This window comes from Culex pipiens, chromosome 3 (genome assembly GCF_016801865.2).
Source record: "Culex pipiens pallens isolate TS chromosome 3, TS_CPP_V2, whole genome shotgun sequence".
Lineage (NCBI taxonomy): Eukaryota > Metazoa > Arthropoda > Insecta > Diptera > Culicidae > Culex > Culex pipiens.
Window position 1 is genome coordinate 27,473,131 of NC_068939.1, and position 18,233 is coordinate 27,491,363.

Below are 18,233 nucleotides of genomic sequence, written 5' to 3' on the forward strand. Positions count from 1 at the left end.
ATGGCCCATGTGGTTCATTTGAGCTTCAAATTTGACCCGCCATTCAAAAACTTTGAGCACCCCCGCCCTAAACATTTTCGGTGAAGTGATTTAGTTTTGCCAACGGCTTTATTTAGTAACAAAATTTAACACAGTCATTTACTCTGATTAGACGTCATACATATAATCATTATCGACCACAACGCTTCCACTGATTATTGCCGCAAAATATATCAAATTCTTTGGTTCCATTGGTCAGATCACCATCATGACTTTTCCCTGGTGGCTCGGTCTTCTATTCGTGATCCTAACGGGAACAATCAGTTTATCCTCGCCACCGGAATCTCCCTGCCAGGTATCGATGTGCAACCTTACTTCGGTGAACATTCAGCCCCAGCTGTATCGTATTTGCACGACCCCGTTCCATTTTGTCCTGCGACCAACGAAGGTTCGTAAGACTGGCCTATCACGTCGGGGAAGGCACTTCTTTGATCTTTTCTACACTCTATTTCAAGAAAACTGTGTTACATTGAAAGTGATGTTCCATCTTAACGACAATCACTTGGGGATAATCATCATGTGGCAATGCGGAAACGCAAGTAATGATGCGTACTTGGGATTCAGCTCGAAGAATATTCTGGAAATTCCGTTTGTTACACGAGACACGATCGTCCCTGAAACGATTCAAACCTGCAGGTACCACCACTTGGAACGATTTCGAATCACCGTGCTCGATAACATTACCCTACTTATCGAAGATCTGTCCCCGCTGGTTCCGTCCGGAACACGGATGTTCTTCACCAATCGTAACGCATCAACAGAAGTCCCGGAGAATCAGTGCCCGTGTCGAAACGTACGTCGCGACCAGAAACGGTTCAATAGCTGCGAAAAGTACACCAACTGGATGATTCGCAACAAGGAGCTCATTCAACGGGAGGCGGAACGATCCGCCAGGGATGTGCGGATTGCGGTGGCCATAACCGTGGGTTCATTGGTGGGGAACGTAATTGGGCGGTGGTGGGTGACGAGGAGGTTTCCGGAGTACAAGTGCATCGCGAGCATTGTGTACGTGATTAATTTTGATGGAATATTCGTGGATAGAATGGCAAAGGAAGCTAGCAATTCTGAGGTATCTCGATTATAGGTCGATGGAGTTAAAAATTGGGCTAAGGACAAGATTATCTCGAAGTTGATTGTTGAAGCGCTGAAAAAGGGAGTTTGGAAGTTTAAAAAAAAGCGGAGTTTGGGTTACGTTTATCGTACCGCTGTCGACTGAAAACAGAAGAAAATTCAGAAGAGGTTTTTGATCCCATTAAAGTGAAATACGCTATCAACCAACCATGTATTGTCTCGTCAATCAAAAATCAATTAATCGTAGACATTATTGATCCACATTAATGACTCTAATCATCTTATCATTATTGTCCTCATTCCATCACCGCCATACAGAAAACTGTAACTCGTTCAATCACACCACCCAAGGTCAACACCATGCTTTGGTGGATTCCGATTGTTTCGTGGATTCTCGTTAAAGCCATCGTAACTAGCTCATCCCCACCAGATTTGTTCTGCCAGCTTGCGGTCTGTGACCACACGTCTCCGGTGGATGTCCAGCTTTGCGCGACGTCCTTCATGGCCGTCGGCTTAAGACCAGTGGAGCTCCGAAAGTTTATGCTATCCCGTAGGGGTAATCACCTGTTCGATCTTTTCTACGGTTCATTCGACGCGGACTGCATCAAGGCGAGCTTGTTTGTCTATCTGTTCGAGGAAACGTTGAGTGTGAAAATGGTTTTGTTGTGTAGAAACACCACCGTATCCATGAGCCTTGACTTCTCTGCAATCAATGTCCTGAAAAATCGATGCGTGGAAAAAAATTCAAACTTTAAAGAAATAGCTAAAGGCTGCAGTTATCACCAATCGGAGCAGCTCCGGATCACCATGATCGATAACAACACGCTGCTAGTCGAGGATCTATCGCTTTCAGTACCTGCTGGGACACGAATGATCTTCAGTAACCGTGACTCATCTATCAAGCAAAAAAGAAAGAAACCATGTCGCTGTCGGAGTCTACGCCGTGATCAGAGGCTGTTCAGTCGCTGTACAAATCTTCTCCATAAGTTGTACCACAGTAAGGATCGGCTTCAGCAAGAGAAGGAGCGATCTTCGCGGGATTTCAAGCTGGGGTTGGTCATAATACTGATTACGTTTATGTTGAACTTCTTTGGACGCTGGTTGGTGAACAGACTGTTTCCGGATAGCGAGTTTGTTGCAAAGGTCGTTTATGTTGCAAGTACGCAAAGAAAAGATCTGAACTCCTCGTTCTTGGAAACTGTTGGAGAAGTACCGGGCGGGTCCGGTGTGCAATTGGGTTGTGAATCCAGATATGGAAATTAAATAGTTATTCTGTCAGGAAATTAGCTCTGTGTTTCCTTTGCTTTCATTGGTCTAGTTGATTGAGACATTTCCAGTTCCAGTTCCAGCTTGAAGCTTGAGATAACAAAGAACAAAGCGATCCGAAACACTTTGCTTTCCAGAATTGTTTAAATATTTCGTGGCTTCTTAACACGTTATTTTTCGTGGAGTCCATCTTATCCGGAAGAAGTTTCGCATTCCCGGTGATACCAAGCGAAAACAATCTTCACCGAAGACGATATCGTGCGACGGTCGTACTTTTGTAGAAACCGATGGATTTGTAGTAGGACCCGCCCGTGTGGATCAATCGGACCGTGCACTGGACTCACAATCCAGTGGTTGCTGGTTCGAATCCCGCGGCAGGCGCTCTCAAATTCTAAGTTTAAATATGGGTATGCGGCGCCGTCGCTCCGTGCTGTACTCAAACACTTAGGATCCCAAGGCGGCGAAGTCCTTATAGTTAAAAGGAAGACACTACACGGAGAAAAAAAAGATCCCAAAATCGTGAACAAGCGTTCATGAAATTGGGAACCACAAAAAAAGTGTGCAAATCCCATGGTACGATTTAGATAAACGTACTATGAAATTTGAACACTTTGTTCGTGGTTCCCAATTTCATGAACGCTTGTTCACGATTTTGGGAACTCTTTTTTCTCCGTGTGTTGTGGTTGGTACTAACAACAGTGGCCGACAGCTATAAAGTCAACTTTGTCGTCGATGGATATGTAGTAGTTGTCAATTGTTACTATAACTTCGGTGGTACTGATAAAGAGTTTCAGAGAGCTACAGCGGATTCCGTTTGTGGACGGATCGAAAAAGTGACTTTTCTGCGGGGTTGTAGAAAGTTGTGAGGTGCTGTTGCAGTTGTACCAGAATGCTGTTCGTTTGCAGAAGTCGTTTGTTACATTGAGCATGAGCATGAGAGACCACCCATGGCTGCCCAACAGTCATTGGCCACCAACGGCGCCCGCCATGTCAGTTTGTAGATCTCGATTTTAAGGGACGGGAATGTTAGTTAGCGCAGGTTGCTACTAGGGGAGCTGGTTTGCCCTGTGCTTACACCCCACGAGTTGCAGAAGTCGTTTGTAACATTCTACTTGAAATATATCTTGTTGAAAAAATAAGATTGTTTTCGTATTCAAATTTTCGTTTATACCTCCAAACATTCTACTCTTGTTGGCTTTGTAGTGATAAATTTCACAAGTAAAAAGGTGTGTCGAAGCTTTTTTGCGTGTGTTCTAGACGTTTCCCTTACTTGCCGAGGCCTCCCATTAGCCCACAACAATCCCAATCCGGTAGCCAAACAAGCCGTCAGCAGCAGACCTACGGCAATCCAGCGATCCTCGACAGAGGAACTTTCCAGCTCTACCTTGAACCAAGAGTCGGCTTCAAATTCCGTCTGTACGCGATCTCGGAACTGGCTGCACTTTTTGTAGAACTTATCATCTCGAATCACATTCCGGCACGGACATTGATCGTCGCCAATCCCTTCTTCGGGCCTGGTCCGGAAGAACATCCGCGTTCCCAGTGGAACCACCGGGGACAAATCTTCCACGAGAACGGTATCGTTGTCTAGGACGGTGAACCGGAGTTGCTCTCTATTGTGGTAGTGGCAAAGTTGAGCCATGTCGGAGTAAATCTTGAACTTCCGAAAACACATCTCGATGGTGCTGTTGATCTGCTCCACGTGATACATCGGATTGGTAGTGGTCTTCCCGCATTCAATGTCCATGATAACGTTGTCTGAGGTGATCCAAAGGTTTAAGAAGGTACAATTTGTCGATCCCGACGGATCGTGGAACAGGTCGAAGAAGTGACGAGCATGGCTGGAGAGCAGGGACTTTCTTGGCTCTACCGGTCACAATTTTCGACGGTCAAAGTTGAGGCAAGTTTGGAAAAACTGAGGCTGGGTTGACTGTATGGTACATTCCGACTGCTGACAGATCACATCCGAGAATGACGAACAGGATAGTGTTGAAAGTTGTATGAGAACAGTTAGTATCGATACTAAAATGTCCATGATGTTTCGTTGGTAAGCAAGCAATGAATGATGTACCTATATTTGGCAAAAGGAAGTAAATACAATCGAAAGCTGTGTTGCAAGCTTGCCCCCAAGAGAGCCACAAAACCGTTGACCTTAATCAACGCTTCGGTTGATGGGGTACTTCCAAAAACCTTGCTTTCCGATCAGGTTTCGATGTCCGCCTGGATTTGGAACAATTTGATTGCGCACTAGCGACGTAAACGACCCTCGTGACAAACTCGCAATCCGGGAACTTCCAGAACACCCACCATCGAGCAATGAGGTTCCCCAGAAACGAAGCAATCACTATGGCTAATGCAATCTTGAAGTCCCTCGAGGCGCGTTCTTTTTCACGTTGGATTTCAGCTTTATTCGAATGTACTTTGATGAGGTAGTCCATACAGCGGTCAAAGTGCTTCTGGTCACGGTGCAGATTCCGACAGTTGCATGGTTTCTTCTGGTGATCGAAGGACGAGTTACGGTTCGAGAGGATCATTCGTGACCTGGGAGGGACTGCCGTGGACAGATCCTCAACCATCAGAGTGTTGTTGTCGATCACGGTGAGCCGGAGCTGCTCCGAGCGATGGTAGTTGCAGGTATGAGCCATTCCAGCAAAAGTAGACTCTTTATCTATGCAGCGATCCTTCGCAAGACTTTTCATATAAAAATTTAAATAAACCGAGATGGTTGTGTTCCAACACGACAACAACATTTTCACACTCATGGTTCCGTTGTACAGATCGAAATACAGTCTCGTTTCAATGCAGTCCTCTTCGTACGGACTAAAGTAAAGATCGAAGAAGTGCCTTCCACTGCGTGTAAGCTCGTACTTTCGAGGCTCTATTAGTTTAAGTCCGAGGGCCATGAAGGATTCCGCGCAAAGCCGATGTTGCTGAGGCTGGACGTCCACCGCAGTTAGGTTGCAGGCCGACAGTTGGCAGAACGAATCCAAAGGGGAGGATTCTGTTACGAAGCTTTCTACAAGAATCCAGGATATCAGTGACATCCAACAAACCATGGTACTGTTCTTAAACAGGGAAATTTGATGAGTATTTTTTCCAAGGAAACATTGCCCTTGGGGACATAGTGGTGCACGTCATAAGGCTGTGGTCACTAATGAGATTTACATAGCACTTGAAGAATTTTGCTATTAAATATGGTCTAACAACTTGGCATTTCCATCGTTTTTCGTCAGTGTTTACCAGACATCTACACGGAGAAAAATCAGTTCCCCAAAATGGTGAACAATCGTTTATGACACTCGGAACCACGAACACTGTGTTCAAATTATATGACACGTTTTTGAAAAACGTATGTACCAATTCTACACTGAATATCAATATCATTAACGTTTATTAACGTTTTTTGAACTGATTTTTCTCCGTGTAGCCAGTCATTTCTATTCTGTCTATGTTCGTTCTTACTACTTTTGTTTGCAAAAACTAAGCATCTGTACCAATTTGCATCTGTGGAAAATTGGCAAAAATGTCGCCCTACTTTGTCACATCGATACACATTTTTGTGATTTTTGTGATGATATTATTAGGCACGTTTCAAAATCGAACACCTCCGCGGCATCCTTCTCATCATCCAAACCTTCCCGAGCCACTGCAATATCACCAACACGAGCGCAATTCGAAACTCGCGCTCCGAAGTGTTCCGTTTGCGAACCTTTCGCCAAGGACTGGACCTAATTGCGGCGTAGTATCGCTGCGCCAGTTCATTGTAGTTCTTGCAGTAGCACTTGTGTGTATTGCGACTACTGTTCTGTGGTCGAACCCGGAAGAACATCCGAGTCCCCGGGGGAACCTGCGAAGACAGGTCTTCCACGAGCACGGTATCGCTGGAGATTTCGGTTAAACGTAGCTGTTCACTCCGGTAGAACCGACGTCCCACTATGTCTACGGCCAAACTTCCAGACCTGTTTTGGCCACAAGGTGACTTCGCCGACTGGTTGTTTGAGATGTAGTTTAGCAAAAACATTGGCAAGGTGGCGGTACTTTGACAGTTTATCACCAGGTTGACGGACAGGGTGGTGCTTTGCGTGACCTGGACGTATACTCCAAGCGAACTGCAGTCCTGATCATCGGTAGAGTTTTCGTATACGTCCAGCAGATGTCTTCCTTCGTTGACTGGATTTTGAAGACGTGTCAGAGGTGCCATGAAACGATTATTGAACGGCGCAAAACACTGCACCATACGCTCCGGCAAGGGTTCTGAACAGTCCAGCGATATCTGACAAAGCTGAGCTGAGGCAGCCGAAGAGAGTACGGTGACTATAAAAAATCCTATTTCTATTTGACGCATCCTGGCTGCGGTTACAATTGCTATTAATGATAACTACAGGTGGATAAGGTACTACCTACTTGAAAATCGGTTCGTATTTTATTATGTTTGATGAGCAATTATGGTTGAGTTTGATACATAGTAAAAACAGATTCGTAGAATTTCAAAACTTTCTTTATCCAATCCATACAGTTTTGGAAATTTTCTTCACTGGAGAAAGTTTCACCATTCGCCTGAAAATTCGTCTCTGTCAATCGCGTTTCAGAGCAGGTACCTTGCAGGAGGCTTCTCCCCTCATGAACCATATCTTTCCAAGAATAACGCCAAGCCATTGCATCACAATCAGTGTGACAGCAACCACCAGCTCAACGGTTGAATTGTCAGATTTTGAAACAGGTCGTCGAGTCCGGCACTTGTCCAGATGTTGTCCTAAATGTTGGTTATAGTTCTTACAACGACATCTGTAATGTCCGAAAAGATTTTGAGCCATAAGCTGAATCCTGAAGAAAACACGCGTCTTCGGGGGCACCTGCGTTGACAAGTCTTCAACCAAAACAGTGTTATTGGAGATCACAGTCAACCGGAGCAACTCACTCCGGATGATCCTACAATCCCACAAATGTTCGGTCAACCTGCCAGCCATACTGCGACCGCATGGCATCAACGTCGATCGGTTGTCCGTGGCGTAGCTCAAGCTAAACATCGGAAGCGATGCGAAGCTACGGCAACCCACCACCAAATTGACGGACACCGTTCAGTTTTCCGCCACTTCAGCGACCACTCCCAGCGTACCACAACTGTAGTCGTCGGTTGAGTTCACGTACAAGTCCAGCAGGTGTTTTCCATGGTTAACTGGAGTCCCCGGACGAATCAGCGGTACCATCCAACGACCTACGGAACGGTTCCAGACACCGAACCATAGCCGCGGAAAGGGGCTGCGAACAGTCGAGCGAGATTTGGGACAGTTGATCCGAACCGGGGCTAGACCTGGCGGCGGAGGCCACGACGATCCAGACTATCAGAATCATCCTGACCTCGTAGGGTGGGGGACTCGGTTGAGAGTGGTGATTTTTGGAATTTCGACAAGGTGAGTCGACGGTTTGTGATGGTGTTTGGGGACAAACAAAAGGAAATTTTCTATTTTCATAAAAATTATCGACAAACAAATTAAATATAAATGGGACGGTCAAATATAAAAAGTGTCCCTTTTAAGGCAGTGATTACGCAAATGTTTGTTATTCTTTTCAAGCGACATTTTATTCGTTATTTCCGTAAAATGAGGGTACGTTCACAAAATCTGTCTCTGCGGTTAACGCAACGAGGTAGGGCTGGCCGCAAACATTCCGTACAAAGCTCGATTTTTCATATAAATCCGCTAGAGCCTCCGTGGTGCCGGAACGCCCTTCTTCAGCGGCCCCAGCAAATCTTTCTCGCGTCGAACCTTGTCGGAGCGGACCGGACTGAACCCTCGTCCACGACGTTCCATGTCCGCAAGCGTTCGCCGCTCCGGATCTCTGCGCTCCTCGGTAATTTGAATGTTGGCGTACTTTTTGGCCGATTTAGATCCGTCACTTCCGGAAAACATTTTTGCCTGTTTTTGGTTAGTTTTATTGACACCTCCTTCTAAGCAGCGTGCTGCGATTGATTTAGCTGACCTACTTTGATGCGAGCTCCCCCGCGCAAGAAAGGCCAACCCTGACAGACGGACCGGGCCGACAACGGCCCGAAAACCGCCGGACGGCTCGACAAAACGGCCCGAATTCCGTCGGTTTGTCCGACGGAATTCGGGCCCTTTTCGTGCGTATATGCAACACTTTGTCCGACGATCGTCGAAATCGACGTTTGAGAAAATCGACGTTGACGGGCCGTCGTCGGGCCGTTTTCGGGCGCCTTTGTTATTTAGAATGTCCTGCCATTATCTGACGTACATATTTCGGCTTTTTTGATTTTGTAATGGAAAAAGGTTTTTTTTTATTTATTTAAAAGCGTTTTATTTTTATTGAACTCTCTCTGATTATTTATAATAACAAGACACTTGAATCGACACTGGTTTCTTGGTGGAAAACGTGAAATAGAAATCAAAGCCTGAAAAATGAAATTGACAGAAAATTAGACACAAATAGATGGTTGATTTGAAAAATTCTTACCCAGTGTACCGGCTGATGGTTCTTTGTTTCTCGTTGATGGCCACTTGGGTTGTGCGGTTCTGCGTCAAATCACAAATCTTGACCATATTTTCCAAGCACCGTGAATTCCTTCTGCTGGCAAAACTTCATTGCCCTTTAAAAAATGTTTAATCACACTGTAGCCACCCACTAATCAGCAGAAATTTCACTAATTTTACTAAAAAAATATGAATTTTCACAAGTGAAAAAATGGGCTTGAACAAATTGAACTGTCATCAAATTACGACGCCTACTATTATAAACAAGAACTGCAAATGTCGCCTTTGACATTCGATCAAAACGCTCGACAAACGCTCGAAAATGGCAGGACTCAATCGATTTTGAGTAGATAACGCTTCGAATCGCACGACCGCGGGACTTCAGTCTAACAGGGAACTCACACACATCCGCTAATATCCGCAACAACTCGACGATCGATTACGTTGTCACTTGGCACGGGCGCGTCGTAACAGCCTAAAATATGGCATATTTTAAGCCACCCAGAGCCTAATCAATTCCGCGGCACCACTGGGCTGGAATTTTGGTTCCGTTGTGTCACCTCTGTTGGGACTTGACCAGCGTGAACCTGCCTTTCTGACTGATGGCCTCTGACGGCGCGGGGCTCGTTGGGCTAAACGGCCTGTCGGTGAGTTTGATATTGGGGCATATTTCATTTAGTTTTAGACGGTGGTTCAAAACAAAGATTTAACTGGAAATTTATTTTTTTATTGTTACTCTTTCTTTGCATAAATTTGGAAAGAAGTTTTTTCTAATGCAATTATATTTTTTGTTAAAAAAACTAAATTTGACCCACCGTCAGTGCGGTTCAAGCCGCTGTCCATCATATTTTTGGGAATCTCGTCGCGCCGCCTTCGTCGAGACACTTTTCCTCTTCATCACCTCGTTCCACGCAGGTCTGGCCGGCCTGCCGACGGCCAGTTTTGGAAGCGAGGTCAACATTATAAGATAGGGAAGTAGAAGAGAAGAGCGATTCCCTTGCATAATGCCATAAGATCGCACCCCTGTCTCTGGCAATTATTTTTTCCATCTTTTTTTTCATATTTTCTTCTCCATTTTTTCTCGATATGACATAACACACGCCAACACAGTAGGCCATGAAACACGCAGAAGATGGTCTGGTCAGCTGGCGGAGAGGAGGAAAATGCGGAAAATCGCCAAAAGGTGCATTGTAATTTTGCGCCTACTACGTGCGATATTTTTGTTTGCTATCTTGCGTCTTTCATCTGCATTTCTGCGGCCACACTTTGTTATCAGACGTTGGCAGTTTTGTTTGGTGTTGATCAAATTTTATGACCCGGAAATATCGCATCCGCTGGCAATTCGTGAATAGGACATTTAAATTGATTAAAACTTCCTCATATTGAGAAAAATCAACCAAAAATTGTTTCTCTTCATAAAAAGACTATTCATCCAAGTCATACAAACAGAATTACCGTAACATCACAACCCGTCATCATGTGTTCGCCACAGGGCATTCACGATGCACATTCCGATATCTTCCCCCTCAAATCACCCAAAACAACACCCCCACGATGTTGTGTTACGTCCCAAGCACAGAAACAGAAACCACCATCAGTGAAAGTGATCATCTTCAGAGTAATGCTATATGTTCGTCGATGTAACAGTACCGACAGCCAGGCCCTGCGAATTTTTCCAATTCGTCATGGGAATAATTCACCACCGTTCACAGTTCGCCCGAGCTTTGTTTTGCCAACAAAGTCAGCAGCGCCACCTGTTAGAGCACGGCAGATTTGTAATGTCATCGTTTGGCTGTCACTTTGGGGGAGCATAATGGAAAAAGAGGCTATTACGAATACCATACGACACTAATTTAGATCTCACTTTTGTGATAATATTTTATCAGGGCTGGGAGCGACGTAATGGTCGTAAATAGTTGCAGTTGTTACAATTTGTTTCTGTTATGCATTTATTGATTGAATTAAACTTTTGAAAAAATAATTCAAATTTTCTGAAATAAATCTAAATTTATGCATGACATTGTTATTATAGGCAGTTCAATGTCGATAGATTTGATCCACTGCTTTTGCTTTGGACAAAAATTCAAACATTTTAACAAAAAAACTTCGTCAAATTTTGGGAAGAGTGCACAGTTGACAAGCTCATAAAAAAAACCATTTGAATGGCAAAAGCAAATTCCGGGAAAAGTATTTTTTTGATTATATTTTTATCAAGATCATGAATCTCTTATAATATGTTTGAATTTAGTCATTTTTTCATAATTTAAATAAAATACTGCTAACGTTCGAAATATGGATACAGTCACAAAAATAATTTAGAATAAAAATATAAGTTTCATAAGAACTGCTCATGTCATAAAACTTTTATTTAGCTAAAATAAATTATTTTTGAAAAATATTAAAATATTTATGAATTTGATTTTTTTAAGGAAATGCACATGTTTGAATGAATGGGAAAACTTACAAAAATATTATTGAAACAAGAACAAATCATTTCGAAATAATATTAAAATGTCTTTGAAATTAAAAAATAAAAGCACCGTCAATTAGGATCAAAGAAGCCATTTTGCAGAGGGAAAAATGTTGATGAAGTTACGACTTTTTTTCAATATGGTGAAATAAAAATCGGATTTTTAATGTAAAATTGAGTTTGCAATAAAAAATTTACTTGAAGGTAAAGTAGGTCAGCAACATTTTTTTAAACGGTTTTTTTTCATTTTTAACAGTTTAGCGGAAATATAATAATTTTAAGCCTAATAAGCGGACGTGTTTGAATGATGCTGGATAATCTGTAGTGTTCCTTGAAATTTACTAAAACCAAGTACACCAACGAGTAGAGCAACTGTTTGTAAACATTTCTGTTTAATTTGACTTTTACTAAAAGCTATTTCATTCATTTTACAAGCATTGAAAAAAAATCTCAATTCGTCGCCATCGTGCTAACTTGTTGTACGTGCATTTTGGGCCAAATTGAGTTAAGAACGCCATTTTGTGCAGCTCACAATGCCTCACCATTTGACCTTCACAGATCCCCAAAATTCGATTTCAATCCTTAGATATTCAATAAAAACCAAAAAAGCTCCGCGGATTTTTATCACTTTTCATACGAAAGAAGTTACAATCTTGTCGTGCTATCTTGTCACTCCCTGAAAATTTATGTAAGTGCGATAATTGGCCAAAGGGATGCGTTTGACGCCAACCAAACTTCGGGGCAACGCACTGAATGGTCAACCAAACAAAACGTGTTATTCATTGTTTACATTGCGTGCTCTCGTTTTTGTTTATTCAAGGCCAAACATCAAAACGCGTTTTTCTCGGAACGTCGAAATGGCGGGTGCGACATGATAGCACGACAGCATCGAATTGTGTTCTAATATGAAGAGAATGCCCAGCGCTCTTTTGTGTCTGCTTGTAGTGCTGCCATTTGGGACGAATTTTTAAGGGAACACTCACGAAGAGTGGCATTTACAGAAAAAGTTTCCTGGCATCACTGGCTCACTCCAGCAGGCGCTGCTGGTGGCGTTGGTGGCCATCATTTGTTCTTTATTTGCCTTCGCTTCTCGCTCGGTTTTCTTCAGCCTTTGATTGGAATGGGTCGTCAAAAGTCAAACGTCAAAAGACTGGGCGCGTTTATTTTTTTGATGGCGCTTGCTAATTATTTACATGTTTCGGGATTATTTTTCAAGTTAGTGACTAACTAATGTTCAAAAGAACATGTTGCCGGTAGTTTGAAGCAATTTCATACCTTATGCGCTTTGAAAACGCAAAGATATTGATGGCGACTTTCATTAAGCAGTTAAGCTCTCATCTTGCGTGTGGATGTGTGTGCCAACAAAATGATGAGAAATGGTCTCTCAAAATATAAATTATGATCAAAAGTGCCTTAAACTTGATATTTTTGGCCAGTAAGTGGCATACATTTGCGTGCTTACTCGATGCGGTGCAATTGCTGGTATGTTTATAGCCTAAATAGTATTATTGGAGCTTTAATCGTGCACCAAACTCTTCATATGAAAGATAGGTTTTTGATTAGGAAGCGTATATTTCCCCTATTTTTGAAAAGCTAAGTCTGGTACAAATTGTATTTAAAGTTTCTGTCTCTTGTTGGACCAAAAATCAGGGGACAAAAATTTCAATGGAAATTCATGTGAAATCAGCTGAAATTTATTTAAAATGCATTCCCCTGCATTTAGAATAATTTTTTAACATGCTGAGATATGGCTATGGAAGGATAAAAACAACAGAAAAATAAGATTTTTCAGTTTTTAAGCCTTCGGGAACTAATGATTCGATTTTCATTGTTAAAAAATGAAATTTTGCTCTTTATTGATAAGAATGACGATATTTAAAAAATCTGGATTAACCGTTTGAAAGGATCATAACACTGCTATTTGACATTTTCAAATGTTGGTAAGAATGTTTCCTGTAATGGATATAACTTGAAACCGTGCACTTTATCAATTTTTCACTTAGGTACTTTTCGATTGCAAATTAGATTGTACATTTAAAAAAAGCTTTGGCTTTTACCCTTTTTTATTGATTTTTTAACTACAATTTCTTCGCAAAAAATATAACTTTGAATTGAAAATATGCCTATTCTGGAATATTTTGAAAAAATGACATTCCTTATTTTTTTTAGGAACCATTATTGTGACAATTTTTTTAAAATCCAAAACAGTAGTTTATGCAACAAGATGCAAAAAGAGGATTTTTTCAGCACGAGTCGTATCCAACGAGGTTCACCGAGTTGTATAAATAAATTCTCATTAAACTTTTTAAAGAATTGGGTCCTAAAATGAAGCTTAGATTGCTGATATTATTGTTTACAGCGATAAAGTTTATTTGTCTGAGTTCAATGACCCTTTGTACGACCACAAAGAGTTTAAAATGGATTTTTAAATCAATTTTGAAAAATTAACCTCGCGGTCCTTCTTGACAGAAAAGCTCTTATTTGACAGCTCGTTCCAAGGGGACCATAGGGAGTGTTCTTTTATTACGTAACGCAAAAAATCGGATTTAGGACCCCCTCACCCCCCCCCCCCTTCGTAACAAAATTTCTATAGAAATTTTAAAAAAAATGTATGAAGTGTTACGCAGCCTCCGACACCCCCCAACTGCGTTACGTAATAAAAGAACGCTCCCAATAGTTGATCCATCGAAAAATTGTTGTCTTGTCAATTTTTTTTTTTTTTTTGACTTAAAATAAAAAAAGTGATCAGAAATGGTTTTAAATCGTGTTTTTACCGTTGTAAATAAAAATTGACATAGGGCTTTAGTACCCAATCGTGTTAAAAAATCATACAAAAAATATAATAAAAAAATATTTTAGCCGCTATCGACCTTATGTCTTTTGACTTTTTGTCGCACTATCCATTTAAATTCAAATTTTGTGCAGCATAATTGCGCTTTTTACTGAAACTAAAATGTTTTTGCTTGTCGTCACTCTCTTCAAATTTTAAATAGTATTTAAAAGTGCATTTAAAGTTACGTTGTAAACGGTTTAAATCGTCACTCACCTGCGACACCAGCGCCTTCGTCTCCAGCGTCGTACTCTCCTGGATCACATTCTTGAACTTGAAGTCCGCCGCCGACGCCACAAACTCCTGGATCTCCAGCAAACTCTTAGCGGCGATATCCGCCGACACGGAGCACTTCTCGATCCGCTGGGTTGCGAGCAGTTCAATGCCCCGAGCGCACCACTGATTTGCCTGAAAAGAGAGAAACCCTTCAATGAGTTACTCCATGAGTTACTCACGCTAACTTACCTTCTCGACCCGCTCCATCAGCTCTCGAGCCTTGATCAACGTGTCGATCCGTTTCGAAACGCGCTCGTTGATCAGCTCACAGACCCGCGTCAACTCGTCGCACTTGGGCTGGACGACCTCCCGCGGACACGAGCTGATACAGCCCTTGGAACCGATCAACCGCTGGCCCACCGCTATGACCTGGTCCGCCCGTTCCACGTCCACGGCCGCACTCTGCTGGAACTCTTTGGTCATCCGAATCAGCTGGTCCATCCGCTCAACCGTTTCGCCGATTTCGGTCATGTCAGACACGGCGCTAAGGTGCCGATCAAAGTTGGCCTGCAGCTCCCGGAAGTCCTGCTCGAACCGGCGCAGCTCCAGGCACTTTTTCAGCCGCGACAGATGCACCGTCCAGAACTCCTCAAAGTGCCGCTCCGTCTCCTCCAGCTGCACCAAAAGTCTGTGACAATCGCGACTGTCATCAAGATGATGCATAGTAATGTTTGAATAATTCCCTGCACTGGATTTTTTTTTCGAGATTTCAAGGAGTTTTTGGGACAAGGGACAATTTTGCGAAATTTCCGCGCGCACCGTCAAATGATCGGATGTGGGAGTGAGAGGGGGATGAGCGCCGGTGAGGAGTGGGGATGAGATGAGATTAGTGAGCGTATGAGTGACTTTGGTGAGAGATCATACTCTACTATGAGATACACACACGCAGGTTGAGAGGCTTACAGTTACGATACCGTCAGGCAACAGTGAAGGTAGGTGAGAGCGTGAGAAGTGAGACACGTGCGACATCCATCAGCGTGTGTTGTGGGTGAGAATTCATGAGTTACCGCGGTGTGAGATGTGAGCCTGCTGGTGTCTGTGGTGAATGAGTGACACGTTAGTATGTTTTCTCGTGAGAACGCTGTGAAGGGAGGTTATGTTTTGACTGTTGTGTTGCATGTTTTGTGTTGTGTTTATGGTGAGAATTGTTTTTGTCATTTGGAATGTTTGTGATTGAATTTTGTAAATGTTTTTATTAGAAAAGCAATTTTTCAGTGTTTTTTGTGTGCGATATAACTACTATAATAATTCTAAAAGGTGCAGACAAATCTCATTAAAAACAAACATTTTTATTAAATTGTTTTCAAATAATAAAGAGTTACAAGATATGAAAAAAGTATGTTACACAACTTGTGTGTGTCACCACTGCAACATAATTGAGTTGCAAGTTGCATACTTTTCGGCGATATGTTGCATTTGCAAAATGTACACTGAAAGAAATAATCTGAAATAATTCATACTACTTTTTAAAGTTGAGTTATCTTAAAAAAGATCACATTTATGTATATTTGCCGTTTTTTGAATTCAGAACAAAAGAAAACAAAAAGAAGACAATTTAATGTTTTTAAAAAGATATAATTATTAAAAAGAAATTTAGAAGAACTTGAATGATTTCAAATTACAATTCCAGAGTTTTTAAAGGACCTAAGCTATTTTTCAATATATTTATAGGACATTTAAAAAAAACACTCTTATTTACTCAAGTAAAACAATTTTTTTAAGAATCTCCTTTTTGACACAAACTATAAAAAATATGAAAATAATCTTGAATTGCGGCTTTGAAAAAGGGGATTTGCAAAGTTTTTGTTTGTTTATTCTGTATCTTAAAAAAATAAAAAATAAAAAAAGAGATATTCCTTAAAAAATGCGAACAAAGCTAAGCATTCTAGAAATAATATTGTACAAAGATGTTCTAAGCAAAGTTTAAAGCGATGAAATTTGTGATTGCGATCGAATGATTTTTTTAAAAGTACCAACATGTTTTTTTTTATTGCGCGAAAAAACATTTTCAAGCAACGACATCACGCCGATTCCAATAAACACCAACATCGAAAACACGCAAGCTACAGCAAAATGAACGAAGGATCGCGAGATGGATTCCGTTTTCCACTCGAAAGCTTCCGCACGGGGACTGATTTCAATCTGTTAGTTGGAGGGATTAGTCAAGAGTTTATAAACAATTTTTTGAGGGGGATATAACCAGTGCAAGGCAAATTAAACACTTTTAACACTATAACTAAATCCTTAAAGCTAGAGGTTAGTGAGGCAACTCAAAATGAAGGAATGCTTCGTCTTGAATTACCTCGAACTAATAGTTACTAATTTGGAATGAAACGCTAGCAATAGATGAAAGGATACATTCATTCTCCTTGTTAGAAACGTTTAACCAATGCAAGGGAGGGATAGAAACGAGCCTAACATTAAGCTTACATCTATATTTAAACTAGAATAGGATGACTTACCTTTCAATAGAACTAATATTACCGAAACGCTCAACCGTTTCTTTGTCACATTCTTTTTTGGTACGCATTTCCTCCAGTAACACTTCTCCATGCCGACCAGCGGCCATGATGTCCTCCTAAAATGTTTAGTTTATATTAAACATTTGTTAAAAATCCAATCACTGCGAAAAATCTTACCTTCAACTTTTCATACTGCTCGCCCTGCTCCTCAATCAACTTCTCCGTCGCGTCGACAGAGTTCGGAAACTCCATCTCATGTATCGACTTCATAAAAACGTCCAAATTGCACGAGATCATATTGGTCAGTCCGGAGAATTTCTCCAGCGATATCCGCTGCTGGATCCAGTCATGATGCGAGTACGCCAACTCCCCGCCCAGGTCCAGCGTGAGCTGCGTCTTCGAGATGTACTCGTACAGATCGTCCAGCGTGGCACACACAACCACCCGGAAGCGGAACTCGTCCTTGAAGAACTTGTTGCTCACCTCGGAGATGGCCTTTTGCAGGAAACCCGACGGCCGCAGCACGTACACAAAGTGCACCATCCCCGGGAAGTAGATTGAGATCTTCAGCAGGACGGCTTTCACGGCCGCCCAGCGGTCTTTCCGCCGATCGATGATCAGGTTGAAGCCAAGATCGGCCTCGGACAGCGATGGCACCGACGTCAGGTACAGAATCAATTTTTGGTAGTCTAGATCTGACAGGTTGTGAAAGTTGTTGTAGTCGGGGAAGGTGATCAGCGGACAACCGTCTTTGGAGCGGCCACCTGGAATGAAGGGAAAATAGAGTTGATCAAACGTCTGTCTCTCTTAGATTTTTTTAAGGCCGTTGGGTTCTAAAACTAGCCTATAACTTTCGCATGGCCTTCACAATAAATTTCCTATCATTATCTTAATAAAAGGCCTAAACGTAAGATTTTTATATTCCAGGATTGCATATGATTTAATATTTATGTTTTTCAAACCGAAATCAAAGATAATATGAGCTTAGGCCTCTAGATTTTTTACTGTCCAAATGTTTCAAACAATATATATTCCCAAATTTTGATTTCCAAACAAAAAAAATCCAATTTTATCAATCTGTTGACAGCTTTTAATTGACCTTGCTTAAATTCTAATTGACTTAATTTGATTTATTTATTTTTTTCATTTACAAAACTGACTAAAAATCTACATAAAGCATTTTGCAATGATGAAAATAATCATCCTAAAACATAATAAATAGACCTTTATTTACAAATCTGGCTATTAAAAATATAATCTAATAAGTATCATAAATCCAAGTTTTTTGTAAGGTAATTTAAAAAGAGTTAATATTTAAAAATGCTTTATAT

At 41.7% G+C, this 18,233-nt stretch overlaps 1 protein-coding gene across 1 annotated transcript in view; it reads right to left on the reverse strand.

Moving 5' to 3' along the window:
• Positions 1–18,233, reverse strand: part of LOC120425861 (guanine nucleotide exchange factor DBS-like) — a 135,319-nt gene that overhangs the window by 74,868 nt on the left and 42,218 nt on the right. Inside the window, exons 3-6 of the mRNA XM_052709335.1 lie at positions 17,080–17,666; positions 16,903–17,018; positions 14,630–15,068; positions 14,381–14,572 (exon numbers count right to left, since the gene is read on the reverse strand). Coding sequence (XP_052565295.1) covers positions 14,381–14,572; positions 14,630–15,068; positions 16,903–17,018; positions 17,080–17,666 — 1,334 coding nt within the window. The remainder of the gene's footprint in view (positions 1–14,380; positions 14,573–14,629; positions 15,069–16,902; positions 17,019–17,079; positions 17,667–18,233) is intronic.